Below are 19,837 nucleotides of genomic sequence, written 5' to 3'. Positions count from 1 at the left end.
CTATCAAATTCTTCCAGAGATGAAAGCGTATCACTCATCTCCAAAGCAGCCTCAAGTCATCAGCAGGCCTTTAATTCTGCACGAACTCAGCCTCCTGTAAGCATCAAATCTCTTCCCATAGTACTGATCTGTCAAAGCCCTAGTGTTGAGCTGAACTACAGAATTCGACAATTCTTAATGCCCCACATCACCATGATACCTTTTTTTTTTAAACAGTAGGTATCACTGAGCTTTCAGAAGAAGAGCCAAATCTCTTACCTTTATATAGAAAGATTTTCAGTAATACAGTACAAAACTAAACAGGATTTATGTTTGAGTAACGAACATAGAAAACTACTATTGCAATTTTGTGGTGGCAGCATAGAAATTTAACAATCATCAGAAAGCCTAGAAAGGGCATGTTTAGTTATAAAAGAAAGATTGTCTCAAGATAAAAATAGTGCTGACAGCTAAAAAGCTCTCTGTTGCAGCAAGATATGCAGTAATGAGTAACAAGTTCTAGACGGTTTAAGCACTTCCCCAATACTGCAACACAACACATTTTTGTAACACTACTTTTACACGGGTTATGCTGCAGCAGCAGTACACTTCTTAGTGGTTGGCACTAGGAATTAACCATAATAGAAGAAAGGCATTTAGTGATCAATGCATGAGAATCCCTATTTGACCTGTTCCTTAGGTGTGGTTGAAAAAAACTGAGGCAGGAGACCATCCGTTCCATTCAGATAATACACCTTCTTTGAACATGAGATTCTTGGCGGGAAGTGGGACACCCAGATCTGCAGAAATAGGCTGCAAAGGGGAACTTGAAGAACCAGCATCATGGAGCTGATCCAGTGTTGAAATACCTTCCTAAAAGAAAGAGAAAGAAAAAATAGTGTCTTAAAAATAAGACATACAATGAAGGATGTAACAGGTAGAACATGACAGGCTAATCTAATCTGCAAATACACCTAGTGTTTCTGAAGTATGTTACTTTACTTCAATAAATACCAAATCATTATGGCAGCTAAAACAGAAGAAACAAAGGGAAGCACGAAATAAGCATACAGTTGCCTCAGCTGCACCTGTGCACTCATTACTTGGCTTCCAAGAAACCTTAAAGGAAACCACAGGCTGAAAATTGAAGTAAAGACCTAGCAAAATGAATGTAAAGCTGTAAAATCTTCAGGACAGCAAGCATACTGCTATTTATCCTATGCTGTGCTAAGAGATAAACATATATTTGGAAGCACTGACTTGACTATATTTTGAGTAGTTTTATTTCCCAGAAGATTGGTTTTCTCAGCTTAAAAAAAAAAAATCACTTCAGCATCTTCTTTTTCCTCTCTATGATCATCACCAAGAAAAGTGTATCCCAGAGATAAAACTTAAGAGATTAGGACAGGAGTTGCTTGAGACTGATAGATGGTTTCAAGACTTCAAATCCACTGGGAATCTCCAGCATCCTCATGAAGAGGCAGTTTCAGGATCACACCATCCATAACACTGCCTAGTTAAGTAATCTCCAAGTTCTTTACCTTACTGAAAAGACAGAATTTTAGAGAAAAGCATCACAATATATAAGCAGCTAAGCAGATTCCATGTCATGCCTTGCTAGCTTACACTTCTATGCAGAATTATAGCAGGCTGCAGAGCTGGCATTCCTCCTTGCTTGCTACACAAGACCCCTATTCTCTATCTTCACCTTAAAAAAAGTCCTCCCAGAGTATGAAGTTTTACTTATTTATACTCATTCAGCACCAAGTTCTAGAGGATCTTAGGACAAGTCCAGAAAGCAACTGTTATGAAATAGATATTAATGAATTTTTTTTCTTAAGAGAACACAGTTGACTCAAAATGCAGATAAAATCTCAAAATATTAGCATATCCATGGTTTGCAGTAAAACTCCCTAACTTACCTAAAAAGCAACCAAGTAACCAGCAGGGTAGGCTGTGTTACAACAGGAGGAATGAAGAACAATTTTGCTGTCCAAGTCCAATAAAAAACAATGAAACCAATTACACACAAGATGCAACCACAGAAGTTAAGTATTAAATAAGGCTAGAAAAGGGATAGAGAAGTACTCACTTTTTGCTACCAGTAGCTTTTGAGGTTGATAGTGTTTTTAATAGTTACCATTTCAAGAAAAAGCAAATAAACCATGTATGTTTCTATATACCTAAGAATGGAAAGCAGGAGGGAAAAAAGGGATGACCGCACAGAATGATTTACATCTGGATTATTGCTCCTTACCTGGAATGAATGAACAAAATTAAGGACCTGAAGAGACAGCTTTCTACTGGAATGCAAGAGCTTTTGAAGGCTGTCAAAAAGAAAAGAGAAGAAGCTATGTCCAAGGCACAAAATTTTTACCAGTGAAGTACCACCACAGTAACTTGCTCACGAGTAACTCTAACAGTACCTAACATCGTGTGACAAAATTACAAGCTTTTATACAGAAAAATTGGTAATACTGTCATCACTGAAGAGGCTCTTGACTTATCTGCTCTTGAGTCTAGTCAACTAAATGCTGTTTTCCACACCATTTATACCACACTACTGTGAAACTACTGCAATTGAAAAATGCTGTTTTACATAAGATATTAATATATCAGACTTCATCATGTCACATTCTTATCTAGGACAGTCTGGTAACATGACTTTCAAGAAGCAGATTAGTGACACACTTAAAAAGCAGGTCAACTGCCACAATAAAATCCTTAAGCCATGTTTTCAAGCAGTCTTATTTTTGGTATCTAGAATCATGCCCTAGGAAGAAAAATAAACCACTACTAAAATCCCATTGTTAAAATAGTAATCTTTCATATAGAAATGCTACAGTAAAACACTCCATCATAAGCAGTGACTAAACTTAGCAACTAAGAGATCATTAGTAATGAAAACTTCCAGAGCTAAAAGCATTCTACATCAAAGAATTAGCAGCAAACTTCTCCCTCCACCTCCATGCAAATGACTAGGAGGAAGAAAGCAAGCCCATACTAGGCTAGGAAGGAAAAATGAGTACGAAGGTACCCAAATTTACTTCTTTCCTTGCTCTGTTCATAGACAGTTTGCCACAAAGAATTAATTTTTGTCTTGTAGAAAGTATAAAAATAGTCTAGTCTTAGTATTACCACAACTAAGGACTACTATATTGTACATTATAGTGGGTATCTATGAGCCAAAAAGCAACCACCTTACACACTAGAATTAGGTACTCTATGAACCTTAGCTCAGTTCTGCTCCTTCAGTCACTGAGTTGTAGGTATAATTTTTTGCAGAAGCTTTGGACATAACACATCCAACCTGTTAAACCTGTAGCTGATAAATTACAGGTTTCTCACCTTTCTTTTCTACATAATCCATGTGTGGCAATTTTCCTGCAGACTTTCTGATTCAACTCAGAGCTGAAGAGTGGAATGCCAAAGCATAATTCCAGGGGAACCCATTCCAGTTCTGTCGTGGGTACTACAGAAAGAACACCAAGAGACAACCAAATTTTAAGACAAAGCAAGAATGTTGACCCCAGAATCAGGATCCATTGAGCAGTTCATACTTTTTAAGTCAGTTTATTTATTGAACTGCTCAAAAAATTAAGGAAATTTGAATTTTAAGGAGGAACAGTTAGCATTGCACTTGTCCCAGACAATAAACAACAACATGTTCACATCCTTACAAAGAAGATCTCATTGGACTGAAAATGTTGAATACAAGGCATCTGTCACATTTTTACCTTCAAGGCTTTGCTTGGCTGCAGAATCCATTGAGGTTTCTTCTATTACCATCTCAAATGATTCTGTGCTCCCATTTACATCAGATCCTGATGCTAGTTCTGCCTCTCCTAAAGATAAAGTAATTCTTACATAAACATGTAGATGAATAAAAGTTTATTTACCATCTGATGTAAGGAACATGTACAGTCTTTGGGCAAAGCTTGTGTCAGCTATAAGAGCAGAGGAAGGGATATGGAGAAACATAGGGCCTGACTCATTTTAGGACTAAAGAGTCACTTAAGGATCCTCAACACACTTATGAAATATTAAGTTCTGGCATATAGTAATGACACAATTTACTTTTAATGTTTTGAAATTATTTTTTTCTTCTGTTGACTGTTCTAGTCCAGTGACTTTTCAGTCTATTTGCTGTTTCTGAGCTAGTAATGAAGAATTAGGAAGTAAGCCTACTGCCAACAGTCTTACACTTGAAATGGGTTCCTATCTATGTTGGACAGTATTTTGTAGAGTTCCAAATCAAGTAATTTAATCCTTTGTTCATCTTGATCATATGCAAAATTAAAGGAATACAGCCAAAAAAAAGACAATTATTGGTAACTAACCTCTTCCATCAGATGCATCACTCAGCTTTCTGTTAGCGTGCCGACTTGAAGGATTCAACATAGTGACATAGCCACAAAAATGCTGCAAGTCTACTTTGTTTCTCAGTATTTTTAAAGCTGTATGAATGCCCATGTTCACACGAGAGAAGTCTAGTAGAAAACAACACATATTCCAGCTTACTCTACAAGAAGTGTCCTCCACAACCATACAGTTCATCTCTAGCCCAGGCTAAGTTTTTTTATCTGAACTTCTCTCTTGCAATGCTCCATCTTAGTGATCACATTGGTAGATCTGATTTAACACATAAGTGACCATGGTCTTCCCAAACCAAGCACTAATTGGTATTTTACAATACAGTAAAAGAGCCAAGGAGAAAGGAAAATACAAACAGAAGACGATCTCTCTCACACACAGACACATACAGACAGCAGAGATGGCAAGGTTCAGCTAGGAATCAGATGTCCAGCTCTTTCAGTGCCAGAGTCTTTTATGGCAAATTCAATACAAGATACATGTCCCACATATCTGAAATTCTGAAGAATTGGAATACAGTATTAGAGGTTAACAAGGAGTTTCAACGTTGAGTTGCTCATGCTAGAACTTGGAGATTCTGCCTTCAAGATTTTTCATCTAGCATTAAGTCGAAAGAAGACAACCCAGAGAGAGCAAATATAAAAGTAATTCATTTTGAATCTAGTAAAAATTAAATTAGGAAGTTAGCTTTACTTCTAGTTGGCCCAGGTTTTTCTAAGTGGTAGCTTAAATAACTTTAGATATCATATCTGGAAATTCATACTTTTATGACAGCTCTCAGTTGGGAAGGCTATGGCCTCAACTTCTGTTCTACTCATCAAGGAGTATTTCAGAACATGTTAATTTCTGCCTTTCAGAATCAGTTGAGCAAGGTAGACTTCGAAGGAATAAGAGATATTTGCTAGTAAAGCTCTTCCAGGAATAAAAAAACCTCCATAATAGTCCTTAATGCTACTAATCAAGATAAGTTTGTTCAGTTTTGGTCTCATCTGTCTTACAGTTAGGAGATGCTGAACAGAATATATGGAAGATTTATTTATGCAATTACTAAATATGCTACTTAATAAGCAAGTATGCACAAAGAAAGCTTCAGAGGTGTTTGTGGAAGTTACTTCTTTACATCAGTGCTAGGAAAGAGAGGCCAGAAAACACATTCTAATTAGGACAGAGAAGACAGAAAGGAGAAGACACTATCTCTAAGCTCGGAACAAATTTGTCAACCATTTAAGTATTCCTTCCATTTTCTCATCTAACTTGACTCGTAAGTTCAGGAAAATTTGTATTAAAAGGATTATGGCAATCTTACTGCACAAGCTAATGTGTAATGAAATTAAATATGGTGGTGTAGAGATCACATTAAAGACAGTCAGTTACCTCCCTGCTGCTCAGCTTCATCAAATGGGAAAGGTATGTGCATTGTTTCTCCCATTCCGTGCATGCCATGCCCCTGAACATCAAGAAATTGAATTAGGAACAGAAAAATACTCTCAAGAGCTTTAGCTTAGTCCTACTTGTGCTCCCTTTTAAGGAGTATCAGTCGAGTTGATGAAATAAATCAGCAGAGACATTTAGACATCAAAGTTCTTGCTTAGCTGGAATGAGTAATTAAATAAAATACCCCACCCTTCCCTCTAAAAATACATTTGAGTAAACACAATGAAGTTAAATCTTAGTGAAGAGGAGCAATTTTTCTCTCCAATTACTGGTTATAAAAGGATGTCCTAATCACTGAGCACTTCTGGAGCAAAATAGAGTTTCCACCCCTAAGTAAAGCACATTTTTGAGCAGTCAAGGATGTCACAAGCGGCCCTTTGAGAATTGGTAATTTCATGTTTCTTACAATATTATACATATATTTATTTGAATTATTATTTCTGAGTTCAGTTGAACTTCTCCCAGATAGACAAACCCACTCTATTTCTGCTGTTTGTGACAAAGAACGTGTTTTGCTCATACTTCACTGTAAGAGCTAAATACCAAGTACTCCAAAAAAGTGCATTTCTTGAATGCTTTCAGTTACATTATACAACTCCTGTCTAAAAAGTTTGTGGCCTCTTTACTTTCATTCCAGTTTCCACTCCCAACATCACAATCACATCTCATTTGCAGCTAGCAAAACTCTATTATGTCTGCCCATAACACAATAATGCATACATAATATGCATTCGATACAAAGCCCATCAGTTAACCACCACTGAATCACAGCACCACTGGCTACAGAAGTTAAATGTATTTTTCAGCTCTTGCACAGGTTTAGCTCTCCTACGTTCTTATCCTCCTCTACCACGTAACAGCTTAACTCAAAAAATAAGGAACGCTTTCATCGTTTGTACAGAGCATTCCATACCTGAATCAGAACAGCAGAATGCGTTAAAGCGTCATTCAACATTGTGAGCACATTTGAAGTAGGAACAACTCCTGGATCGTGACCCCAGGATGTTATTAGTAAGCGATCATAACTCTAGAAGATAGAAATGAAGAGTATTTACAGTAGTAATGGACTATCCAAGCACATGAAGTGAAATACTAGTATTAGGCATTAGCATATTGTTAAAATTAGGAAGTTACCATGGGTAACTACAACTGTACAGTGTATACTTAGGTAGCTCTACAGTGCTATACTCATGTTCATATTCCTGGTGAAGACAGAATTTTGCCAACCTCAAAGTTAAGATGCCATTTTGAGCAGGAGATATCTGTCACTAAAGGTCTCTCTGCAACTACGGATTTGAACAATATTATTTTATGAGTTCTACTGTGAGCAGCAAGACCCAAACACTGCCAAGCGTCTGTGGCATCTCAAATCAAAGTCAACAGACAATGATTTTTGGTTCAGGCAAGTTTAGAAGTTGCAATGGCCCCTTCCACCCAGGTTTGCCTGGTATACAGAATACCTAACAGTGCTCCTCTGCGGCACATTTGTCCTCATTAGTATCTCAGACAGAATGGGAAAAGGCAGCATCCAAAGCCTTTCAGGCATGAGTTGATCACCTGTGCTGTTTTGTGGGACTCCTTGCCAAAGCACTGTATGGATGCTAAAAAGTTAGGTGAATTCATGCCTGGAAGGAATTTGGGAGAGCAACTGATCACTGCAGAGACAAGAATCTCAGTCACAAATTCTATTTACACACAATCACAAAGTTCAGGAAGTTCCAGATCAGAATATAAGACAGGTCTGGAAAGAACAGAAGTATTACATGTTGTGCTTATTCTTTTCACTTCCAGCCACTGCTAGAGACAGGCTACTGGGCTAGGGAGACCTTTTGTCCAACTGTTATTAAATTATTCCATCATTTAAGCGGCAGGAAGAATTACAATCTAGAACTTCAAAGACTTCATCACAGATTTCTACAGTGGATAAACTGGAAGTGACCAGGCAAAGTTATAAGGAACGTGTCCTTTCTTGTATGATACTAGAAAGAGCACAATATACTAGATCTCTGTCTTCTGATATAGCTCTTCTACATCTTTGTAACACACTCTAGGAATGGGCTTACAAAATTAAATGCACAATGACTGCAGTACCACATTTTATACTAAAATTGAAAGGAGTGGCAATAAATAAACTGCAGTCACATTGTGACAGGAAGAGAGACATAAGTAGCATTCCTTTTTTCTGAGCCTAGAAAGAAAACAAACCAAGTACCACATAAAGCTTGCTTCTAATAAGGTACCTCATCTACAATAAATTGTACCTCTGACTTAAACTGTGATCCCTAAATAGTGTACAGTGTACCTTTGAAACGTTTGGAAAAGGGAAGGAGAATAAATCCATGTATATGCTACCTGAAAAATGTCTGGAAGTTTTCGAAGACGCGTTCCTTTGGAGAGCAACAGAGAGGGTGGTCCTTGTCCAGTTATATGGTAAATATACAGCTTGAACCAAACTGAACTGACTTCTGGTATCGCAGGTCCAATATGCTGAAGAGAAATTATTCAAAAAATTAAAAAGATCTTAATATTGCAACTGTTATATGTACAGGTATCATTTAAGAATCAGCAGTTTTAAAGAAATATAACTCTAGTTACGCAGTATAGGAGTTCAAATGTATTACTCTGCTGCGGATGATAATCTAGGTAGTTAGCCCATTATTGCAAGACTCTTCATAGAAAGGTCATAGTAACGTATTTTCTATGAACATAAATTCAAGAACAAAATATCTGTTATTGCCTCTACATGAACATGTAAGTTGACAATAAATTAAATTTAATTTACTAAGTAGTCACATTCTTCCTCACTAAACACATTTTTTTAGATGATTTGCAATACTATTCTATATGCCAATAATTAAGTCACTTTAAAAGGGACATCTAACAGATATATGTAAACCAAAACTGTTAATAAGACTTTTATTACTAGAAACTGGGGGGAAAAAACGCAGTATTTTTTCACCTGAGGTGTACAGCTGCTAATAGGTCGAATTTCATTGGTGAGTGGTGCCATGGAAACCAGCAGAGTATAATTTTTGTTGAGAACTCTGCTGCAGGTAGCTGGATCCAAGCCGAGCAAACTCTCACATCGTAAGAGGTCCAAGGGAAACCCTATGTTGAAAATGTAAGATTCTTAAATTATCACTTAAGATGGAACATACAACCCAAAATATGACTTCAGATTTTCCATTCTCTCCTGCTAAGGCATGAATACAATATTTTCCACAAATAAGTTTTAAATTATTAGGGTGAATTCTAATAAATCTGTACATAATTCTATTAAATGTAGCCATACAGGGTTGTCTGCCACAGAACTACAGCTTGCTCTTCACCAACTGCTCCCAGGAAATAAGCACAGAGATACTGAGGAAGTTAAGTAAAATTTTTTTTTTTAAAAATCTATCCTCCATTAGAAGAATACACTCCCTTTCATGACTTGGAATATGTTTCTTTGTCAGAATAACTCTCAATAAACAATGACTCCTTCATTATGGTCTTCAGAAGCACACAATTTGAAACCAGGCTTTTCCTCAAGTTCATCTGTATTGCCATCATTACACTTTAATCTGTTGCTTTGGATGCTAAGTCCAAGCCTTGGCAACCAAATCTGTCATTCAACAGAGAAACCCTGTAATACAGGCTCCAAGGATGATGGAGAAGTGATGTTCTGGCTTCAAAGTATTTTTAAACAAGTAGAATACAAATTGGTTTCCTAAATAGCAGCTTAAATCAGAAAGCTGAGTCCACAGCAGGTAAATATACAAACTTAGATGTATTTCCACAAACATGTTCACAGTACCATTATTTGGCTGATCAGGTTGTGCAGCTTGTGCTCCTAGGTCTTTATTATGCCGCAAAAACAGGATTGTGTTTCTCAGTGTAAGTGCATGATCGAAGTACCGCTGCGCTTCCCCTTCACCTGTACTTTGAACCTAAACAAGAAACACCATAAATGCATACAAGTGGCAGGCTGTTTCTACAAGCATCAATTACACAAAAGGAAAGATTAACAAGTTCGACATTTAAAGCTCTGTAATTGAGTAAGAGCCCTGCAGTTTATATGTAAAGGCGACCTACAGCAACTATTAATGAAAAGCAAGTCTTGGTTGTTAGTCAAATGGTCAAAAAAGTACATAAAAGCAACATCTATAAATGATAACTACAACCCAGTCTTTAGGTAAAAGGATTTAAATGTCCAGTCATCTTGACTGGTATAAAATGGTACAGAAGTTAACAGCAGTCCTCCCACATAATTCTACAGCTGTCTTAGAATTATCTTTACAAGGCAGATAACTTCAACATTCCAGCACATAATGGTCAAATTTTCCTACAAAAATAATGTGCAGACTTTCAGAAATATTAACACCTTCGTAAAAGAAAAGTGATTTCCATTGACCAAGTCCTAATGCACACAGACTCAGGCAAATATAGGTCATGAATGCACTTTGCTCATTGTCTCACCACATTCATATATCTGCACAGTGTGTCCCTGAAAGTCATCAGAGGTATAAATGCCATGAATAAGAAACATTTTAACTGAATTACTTAGGTTTGGTATGTAAGGTGCTTGTTCTTATCACTGTATAGCTAAATAAGAAGTTTTACACAATAAAAATACTGTGGGGTTTTTGTCCCTTTAACATTTCAAGTGCTGACAAAGCATTTGGTCAAACATGTAACATATTACCTTCTCTAGCTCCACCAAGAAGCTGTCAAGACTCTCATCTGACAGTTTCCCAACTTCAAACATAGTGACTGCATGACTCTTCAAGTTCTGGAACAACAAAACAAAATCATCTTAATTCTTTGAGAATGGAACAGGCAAGTAAAACTTTTATTAAGCAAAAACACTTCCTAACAGCAAACAATTTTTTTAAACACTTTTAGCTGTATTATATTGAAGTCAAAGTATTTTAAAGTATTTTTACATACTTATTCTTGTCATAATACACTGAACAATTTTGACATACTGGTGAAAGATTTCCCATCATTAAAAAGGCAGTGAGAGTAGAATCAAACAGGAAGGCAATACGCTTCGTGTGTCCACTGGACAGATTCAGGCTGCTCACACTGGCTGTTTCAGCTAATAGAGGACAAAAAGAACATATATGATCTCATTTGTTTTACTAAAATAAAATCTTCAAGTTTAAGTCAAATCTATTTTAAAACGAAAGAAAAAAAACCCCACATTAGCTATTGCAGTACTGAGTGGAGCAGAATTCCCTTATCACCACTAAACTACTGATTGTCTTAATTGAGAATTTGGTATCTTTTCATCAACTGATATCCATGATACAGATAAGCCTCACCTTTAGAAAAAAGCTATTTGGCTAAAGAATTTTAAACCAAGAAGTAGACACCATCTCCCCCACTGCATATTCTATATGAAAAAAGGATCTACACAAGCTGTGTTTTACTTGTTTCTAGACCCCTTTACACCCTATAACATTCTAGAAATATAATATTTGACCCTAACATATTAAAATTTAGTGTTAGTGCTAACCTGGATCATCTTGACTGTTGGTATCTGTATCTGTGGCTGATGACCCAGCTTCCTGTATAGGACTTCTGTTTTCCCCACTGTCCCATGAAAGCAGCATCTTTTGAGGGTCCAATGTACTCCTATTAATGTGAATTAAAATCCACATCTATCGGTCACTGTAGCACCAGAGAAGTATCTCTGCCCTCCAGTGCTAGTAGTTCATGCATAGGCATACCCAATACATGCCTTTCAATACCTCTAAGCCCTAAATCAGTCAAGCTCAATGTCCCTCAGTCCCGCTTTACTTTCAACAAAGTTTATTTAAATATCAGATTTTGAAAAAGATCTGAAAAATTAAACCATAATCATTGAAGAAGAATTCAATGGAAAGAAAAAAAAAATCTAATTCACTTTGTTCTCACAGTCTGCATTAGTATTAAAGAAAACTCAAGCATAGCAGTCATTTCAAATGTCTTAATAGACACTGAACTAAAAGTGTCTAGAATTTCTTAATTAATGCAACTTGGCACTGCAACTTGAAGGACCCTTTGTTGACTGGTATTAACACTTTCTCAGGATTTGATATAGATTCACAAATATGTGAGAATGTCAGTGACAGAACTGCAATGGTACCTAACAGTAAGCAAGCAAGCAATGTACGTATTCACTGACAGCAGTGCCAAGAGCCCTTGTCTCTCTACTACCACAGCAACAGCTGCTCCCGCCCCAAGAGTTTAAGGCAAATGTACATTTGCCTGCTTCAAAAGTGAGCAACTAGGCATTTAAAGGTCAAAAGGCCAGCACTAAGTAACAGCAACAGAAGTAGCACATTGAACTTACAGGCTAAATTACCACCCTTATCCTCACACTAAAAATAGGATCAAGTACTCTTGTCCTTACACACACTAAAGCCAGGTGAGATTTGTTGTTGCAGAAGTCAAAGAATGCAACCAATAGCTTCACAATCAGATTCTGGTTCTAAGCCTTCCCTTCAATGAGAAAAATAAGCCTTGTGAAAGAATTAAGACACTTACTTCAGTCTGTTTACTGAAGGAACATTCTTCCATGATGGATGAAGATTATCCAGGTTTATTACTTGGCCTTTTTTATGAGCAAAGCCTAACCGGCAATACATGGACACAGCATTCTGAAGAATATACAGCACATATGCATTAATAAGCAACTGCTGGATGAAAAACCAGTTTGCAAGATAGTGAACTTTCCACATCAAGTCCAACAGAGGCATTATACACACATACCTTTACTAAAGATAAGTCAATCTCTAGGACATTTGCAAGCTAAAACAAAAAAGGAAAGAAGAATCAACAATACAGTATTAACAACACAGGGTAATTCAACACTTGTGGGCTTCAGCATCTTTCTGTTGGTTTTCTTTATTTTCAAATGATGAAATAAGGGGATGAAGTCTCATAATTGTTCCCCTTGAAAGCACACAGAAGAAATACAAAGTTCTCTTCCACTGTGTCATTTCTAGGTTAATCTAGGTTAATCATGCATATCAGAAGACACACAAAGAGGAAAACAAATCCTGGATATATTTAATGGGCATTTTTCAGGTGCTTATTCACCACATTTTGAGAATAAGACCTTATGAAAACCTACTTCTTATATTACAATTATAAATATTCATGCAAAATTTACATTCCTACTTAAAAGCCAACACCCTGCATGTTTTCAGTGAAAGAAAAAAATATTACTTTTCTACTCTACCAAAACAGACTCTTTCACTTCTAGCTTGTATAAAATAGCCTACATTAGTCACACCTCTGTCAATTCATTCCAGCTGATGGAACTGTTTCACTGAATTGAAGGTACTCCTTCAAGCCTGAAGCACTGTAAAAGTTACATTCAAGATAAAATAAACAAGTTTGATCTTAAGCCTGTCAATCTCTCTAAATAAAATCACTCTATACTGATCCATATCTCAGCCCTAAGTATTTTCAGCGGTGTCCTTTGGGCCCTCTCAAGTATTCCTATCTCCCTGACACTGAGTAAGTTTTACTTACCTCTGCCACGTTTGTGTGTTCATCTATGGAAACAAATATCTTGTACAGGAGTGTTTCAAAGTAATCACCTTGCACTCTGTTCATCACAAAACCTTCAAGGGGTGGCACTAAAAAGAAGAATTACTTGCAAAATTACAATTTGGTAACTTTCTTTATTAAACTGAAATGGCATAAAAACAGAAAAATAAATTTATGCTTGTTTAGTTTTCATGGTACCTGTAATTTTGAGGATCTTCCAGTCACAAAGAAAAAAAGCCTAAAGATAGTATACATGGTATTTCAAATTCTCCAACTCCTTAAGAAAAGTAATGGTTATAAATGTGCTTTCGTATAAAAACTAAACCCATTCTACTTTACATCATAGCTTTGTAGTCTCCACCCCACCCACTACAGATAATTTCCAGTCACTCAGCCTGTAAAATGATTTTGTAATGTGGACTGAGATTAAATCATGGCTCTGACTGGAGTGGGACACAAAAAATCCACCCCACCCACACACTTCAGAGCTGAGACTCCCAAAGCTATTATCAAAGCAGCAAGTCTCTTGTATTTAGAGGATTTTCACTTAACTGATCTCTGCTCCAGCAATGACAGGTACTTCTGCATGACCAGGTTCCAAGCAATTTGTCTTTGCAGATTATACTGAATTCAGAAACCCCCGAGACCGAGCACAGCATAATGAGTTGCTCAAAGGGCAGCTGTATGCTGTGCTACTTCAAGCTCCTACGTAGTCCCCAGATACCACGCATGACTATAATTGAGGCGACAGGACCACGGAGGATGGAACCGGTATCTATAAAAAAGTTGCATCTGCCTAGAAAACAGGAGTCAAAACCCCATGTCCTTTTGGTAAGGTAACCACGTTTTTCTGTGCTCTTCTTCATTACAGACAGAGGGCTACATAGGACAGTACCTATTAATTTGTGCCATGACTCAAAGAATCTCCTCTTCCCTAAATATGTATACGAAATAACCCAAGAATTCAAGTTGACATAAATCCTATATACAATAAAAACAATGTTTTAATAGTGTTGAAAACATTTAGTCAGGAAAAAAATTCATAGCTCAAATGTTTTGATTAAGCAAACTCATGTGCACAAACAAGCAGATTCCAAAACTGAGAACTACGTGATAACTGAAACGAAACAAAGAAAATACAGGTACAATACCATTAAATATTTACTTACCTGCTATACAGCTGTCATCAGATATCGGTACATCAAGGTATATAAATCCTTTGTTATACAAACCTTTATAAATAAAAACATCATTTTAGGAAAAAAAAAAAAAACACATTTTCCAGAGTACTAATGATACAAAGTAGACTTCACAGAATCACTTCCCATTAACCAATTCAGAATTTAAAGTATTTTTTTGTAATAACGTCCATCATAGAATATTACTTTGCAATGTATGGATCAATAAACACATCTGATATTAAACAGCTGTCACCCTAAACCCAGAGTTCTTTACTTGCAGTCTGATGCAGTACACTTGGAGCTCTATAACTACTTTCAGGACAGCACAGAATGACCACTGACCGAAGCAGCTACATTTGACAAAGATGATTGCATGTCTGTCTGAACATTAACTTAGTTTTCATCATCATCAAGGAGTTTTTCAGTGAATTTGTACTCCCTTGCCTAGTATGATTTGTCTATATCTAATACTTGTTACAAGGAAATGGGGAGACACATGCACACCATTTTTCAGTAACAGCTGCAGACTTTTAAGAAACAAGGCAGCCTCTTAGATGTAAGCCCCATTTTTATGGTGCTCAAACAGTACAAAAATCACAAAACCCCTCCTTCTTTGAAAAGCAAGGAGTGAAGTTTTACCACCCAGGATTACCAACTCTGACATTTTTAATTTTAGTTTCTTTTGTCCTCATCTACATTGCCCTCCCCCACAATATTTACTGACAGTTTCTAATGAAAGAATTTGTTGAATCAAACAATACCAGAGCAACAGTTGCTAACAGATCACTGTTAAACCATTTACAAGATCTAGGCTGCAGTCTATACAAGTTCACGTATTTTCCTCCACCTCCTCTTATGCTTCAGATGCCTACATCTCATTTTATTCCTAGTCTTCAGACAGGCTTAGAATTTACTAAGCAAGACCTACAAACAGAAGAAGAATGTTCATTAAAAACTTACTGTGAACTACATTGAAGTCTAATGAACCAGCAAGCTGAGGACCTGAATCAATTATCTTATCAATAGCAGACTTCTCCGATGTGGTACAAATCTAGGCAAAAGAAATCATGTTAGCTTTTTGTAGAAATGAGTCTATGCAACTTAATACCACTCAAAAAACCTCCAAACATTTCAGCCTTAAATCAGTCACAAGTAATATAAGAATATAGGAAGGATCCCATGTTCTTAATCAAAATATTTGCACTAAAGAATTCACTGCAGTTCCTGTTAAAGACTTAATATTTTTTTTTACTTATCCCCGCATAAAATTATGCATGGTCTAGGAACAGTGATTAATTGGCAAAAGTATTTGGCAAGTGAAGTCCACCGTATAATAGCTTTTCTCTTTGAAACTTCCAAACTGAATATATATCCATGCAACTGGAACCATTCTAGAAAGAGGTCCATTGCAATATCAAAGTAATGTGCTTCAGGTTAACTACTCTGGGCTGATGGGAAATCAGAATATAAGTAGCCACTGCCCAAGATATTCCAAATAGCAGCCAAAAAAAATTCCATCACTACTTTAAATATGTTCCAATCTAAACAGAAAACTTAGAGAAGGAATTAAATCCATATCAAATGTCTAGCTGACTGTAAAAAGAAACTAAGAATGGAAGTAGAACGAGGATGAAACATTAAGTCAGCTTATCTTTTCCATGTGCAAACAATGAAAAAAAGTGAAACACAAGAAGCAGAAACAATCAAAATATAAATCAAATAAAGTGCACTAACATTCTGATTCTAATTACACTGAAGGTGAAGGTGAAGATTCAGTCAAAACAGAGCTGTCAGGGCTTAAACGTGAAATTTAAGACAACATACTTTGCTGCTTGTTCCCTACAAAGCACGTTATCAGGCACATTAGTTACCACAGGTTGGCTGACATGAAACAACCTCAACACCGTACACTGTGCAGGAAGTACAAAGGAGGGATAGGGCAGAATACATCAACAAAGACAACATCCCAATTTCCATTAGTTCAAATTTCTATTTCCATAAAAGAGTTGTTATAAACCCGCAACAAAATCTTTGTATATTATACACAAATGCAAGCCCTTGATTTCAAGGACTATAAATATTCAACCAAAATTAAAGACGCAATCCGTGCTAAAATACCTTGATGTCATCCTCAGTGATGTAACCAGACTGCACGACCCACCAGGCCTCTATAGCGATCTCCACAGGTTTCACAGGTAACAGATCATGAGCAGTTTTCCTTCTGAAAAATTTCTGCAGTGGTACAGTCCATTTGAGATAGTAATAAAGAGCACTTCACATGTGCAGATAGCCATTTAGCTTTATATAAGCTGATTCTTACAAACATCTATTTCAAGTACACACACAAATAGTATTAGCCTTATATTGCAAAAGTCTCTCTTCACTCTCAAATCGCACGAAAATGTGAAAAAAAATATTTACATCTGACACTTAATCTTTCCATAAACCCATATTTTCATCCGTATTATACGTGTCACCAATTAAAAACCACACTATTTAAACGCATCGGGATCAAGTCCAAATTTTAACTATTTATGACATTTTCCAATGTGAACAGGTAAGAGAGCACAGCGAACGAAGTATATATGTGAGGTATTTTACAGAAGTTAAGAAACCCCAATATTTTAGTAACCTATTTTATTTTATTTACTTCAGCAGACAAAGCAGCCCACATTCTCAATAAGCATGGTGAAAAAAAGTACAGAGAATGTCAGTCCAAGAAAGAAAAACTCCACCTAGATGGAGGACTGTCCCATAATAAACTCTGATTTCAATTGCTCCCATAGAAATATGAAATAATTCTTCCAGAATCAGTATCATTACTCCATGTTTATACTGGCCAAGAGACATTAATCTGGTGCCATAGAGTAAATATAGCTCTGAAAATGTAAGATTAAAAAAAACCCAACAATAACAAAAACACACACCACAACAACAACCACCACACAAAAACCACCATCACCAAAAATACAGCACTGAATGTATTTTTCTTTAGTATACTTTGATTTTAAATTAAATAGCTGTTTATTAACTTCAGGAAACACAATATAGTTAGAAACACACTTTGTAACACTCAATAATTATCCACAAACTAACGAAGCCCACAAAGTTATTCTTCTCTTCACTTCCTATGAAGTAATAGGAGGGGAAGGGAAAGGGTGAAGGAAAGGGAGAGGAAATTAAAGACAAACTTACTTTTGAAGACCTACATTGGTTCATTAGATCTATATACTGGTTTCTTCCTATACCAAGAAGTCTTAGACCTGAAAAATAAGTAAGTTTGTATTTCTCTTAAGGGAGGTTTAAACTGAAAATACATAAAAACAATCTTCAAAGAATCAGACCTACTTCTATAATAATATTTTTAATTACTCTTTCTTTCCAAACTAAAGTAGTAGTTATAGGCACTAAATTCAGTTATAACAATTTAACAGAGAACGATGAGCATTTAAAATCAGAATCCACCCCCACTCATTTACTCTGTACAGGGTAAAAAGAAAAAAAAAGAAAGCAAATTAAGTCATATCATTCCAGTCACAGGGCAGCAGAAAATAACCCAACTCCTTCCTCTCCTGCATTCACATCAACAGGTAATAACCATGCTTCAAATTGACAGGACTAAAGTTGTACCAGGTTTTGGTCAATAATTTTTCTTCCCTCTAACAAAGCCCACACCACACACTGGATTAGAACTCTAAACTAAGAGTTACAATCATAGAATCATTAAGGTTGAAAAAGACCTCCAAGACCATCAAGTCCAACCGTCAACCCACCACCATGCCCACTAAAGCACAATGCCCATTAGAGCTCAAAAGGCCATCTAAGAGATGATTACGATATAGTTGAGTTACACTGAATCCCAATTTAATTTTATAATCTCTAGCCTTCAAACATTAAGGAACTACAGACAGAGACTGCAAAATTGCTCCTTAGTTTTAACCCATGTTCTCAGTTTTAACTTCAACTTCCTAGTTTGACACCAGTTTTTATGATGAAATGTTAATAAAGATCTTTAACTTAATTATACTACGGTCACTGACCTGCAGCTGTTGTTAAAATAACAGAATTGCTGGGGCAGGGTGGAAGAAATATCAAACAAACAAAAACCAAGGAAGCCCTTTCTCTCTTCACACTGCTACCTGGCACTGAGGAAAAGTGTTTTTCCTTATCTGTTTCCCCAGTGTGAACATTACATAGGTACAAACCAGTACAGTTAACTGACAATATCCTTTAAAAAGAAAACAAAACACTGTTTCAAAAGCTGCAGGCTACTCCTCACCTGACTACACATTATCCTTAAAGAGAACTTTATAAATTCATGAGGAATAAAGTCTTCAGCTATAAGTAACTTCTCAGTGGCAGGTTTGATTAACACACTCCCTATGCCACCAGTTCACATTTTGCTTTATAAGACTTACAAGTAGTCTATTGCTCTTACTCTGTTCTCCTCCACCAGGTTCAACGTTTTTGCTTTCCTAACCCCTCCATCCCATACTCACAACAGCCTAATAGAAAGCAGGATAAAACATCTGGCACATCCAGGATTGTCATAAAATACCAGATTCTCTGCTCTCTTTTCACACGTCATCCCTCAATCCACACTGATGCTAATTCACAGGAATGTCAACAGCCTTTCAGTGTCTTCCCAAAGCTTTCTGCCCAACATATGTCAAAAAAAGGCACCAGGGAAGGACCAACAGCTCAGCCTGCTGATGCACAACAGTCAGTTAAGACTTTCCACCTAGAAGTTCAAGCAAACAGGAACGCAACACAAGCAAGGTCAGCAGCTGCACAAGGTTTTGCACATGCCTATCTGTACTCAAACTAGCCCAATTCCAGTGCTGACCATAGGTACACAACACTATGGAGGGCACACACTCCTTAATATCACTATTCAAGTGCTTCTACACCTTCATACACATGCTTATGCTAAAGCAAACAGATGCTCGCAAATCCGTTTTCAGAAGCTCCTTATTTCCAACTCATTAACGCAGTAATGCAACTAGATAATACTTACAGTCAGCAGCAGTGAAGTTAGGTAATGAATCATAGCTTTTCTCACTGTTCATTATATCCTTAAAAAAAGAAGAAAACTTAGTTGCAACAAAAAAGTTATCAAAGCAGGTCCAAAGTTCTGCCTGCCTTTTTTTTCTTTTTTAGTTTTAATTTCATTTTGTTCTTATCTATTAAAGTCACTTACCTTATCAAACTTGTCAACTACTTGATTAAACATGACACAGCAAGTTAAATACATAAAAAATGAGACTTCTGTTTAATGTAAGCTTTACCAAGAAAAATGCTTATTGAAAGAATAATAAACAAAATCCTGTACGTTTTCATACAAA

At 36.5% G+C, this 19,837-nt stretch overlaps 1 protein-coding gene across 1 annotated transcript in view; it reads right to left on the bottom strand.

Moving 5' to 3' along the window:
* Positions 1 to 675: 675 nt before the first annotated feature.
* The window catches only part of FAM91A1 (family with sequence similarity 91, member A1), a gene marked incomplete at its 5' end in the record, with an annotated part of 20,754 nt that continues 1,592 nt past the window's right edge, over positions 676 to 19,837 (bottom strand). The window contains 21 exons of the mRNA XM_010185886.1: positions 676 to 852; positions 2,237 to 2,306; positions 3,328 to 3,451; positions 3,717 to 3,824; positions 4,320 to 4,469; positions 5,728 to 5,800; positions 6,701 to 6,814; positions 8,140 to 8,274; positions 8,747 to 8,895; positions 9,584 to 9,716; positions 10,472 to 10,558; positions 10,755 to 10,867; positions 11,288 to 11,406; positions 12,301 to 12,413; positions 12,526 to 12,564; positions 13,294 to 13,400; positions 14,481 to 14,543; positions 15,453 to 15,543; positions 16,611 to 16,724; positions 17,688 to 17,755; positions 19,510 to 19,567. Coding sequence (XP_010184188.1) covers positions 676 to 852; positions 2,237 to 2,306; positions 3,328 to 3,451; positions 3,717 to 3,824; positions 4,320 to 4,469; positions 5,728 to 5,800; positions 6,701 to 6,814; positions 8,140 to 8,274; positions 8,747 to 8,895; positions 9,584 to 9,716; positions 10,472 to 10,558; positions 10,755 to 10,867; positions 11,288 to 11,406; positions 12,301 to 12,413; positions 12,526 to 12,564; positions 13,294 to 13,400; positions 14,481 to 14,543; positions 15,453 to 15,543; positions 16,611 to 16,724; positions 17,688 to 17,755; positions 19,510 to 19,567 — 2,205 coding nt within the window. The remainder of the gene's footprint in view (positions 853 to 2,236; positions 2,307 to 3,327; positions 3,452 to 3,716; positions 3,825 to 4,319; positions 4,470 to 5,727; positions 5,801 to 6,700; positions 6,815 to 8,139; positions 8,275 to 8,746; positions 8,896 to 9,583; positions 9,717 to 10,471; positions 10,559 to 10,754; positions 10,868 to 11,287; positions 11,407 to 12,300; positions 12,414 to 12,525; positions 12,565 to 13,293; positions 13,401 to 14,480; positions 14,544 to 15,452; positions 15,544 to 16,610; positions 16,725 to 17,687; positions 17,756 to 19,509; positions 19,568 to 19,837) is intronic.

The sequence above is a fragment of the Mesitornis unicolor genome, unplaced genomic scaffold (genome assembly GCF_000695765.1).
Source record: "Mesitornis unicolor isolate BGI_N332 unplaced genomic scaffold, ASM69576v1 scaffold9666, whole genome shotgun sequence".
NCBI classification, from domain to species: Eukaryota; Metazoa; Chordata; class Aves; order Mesitornithiformes; family Mesitornithidae; genus Mesitornis; species Mesitornis unicolor.
This window is presented reverse-complemented; position numbering and strand designations above follow the sequence as displayed.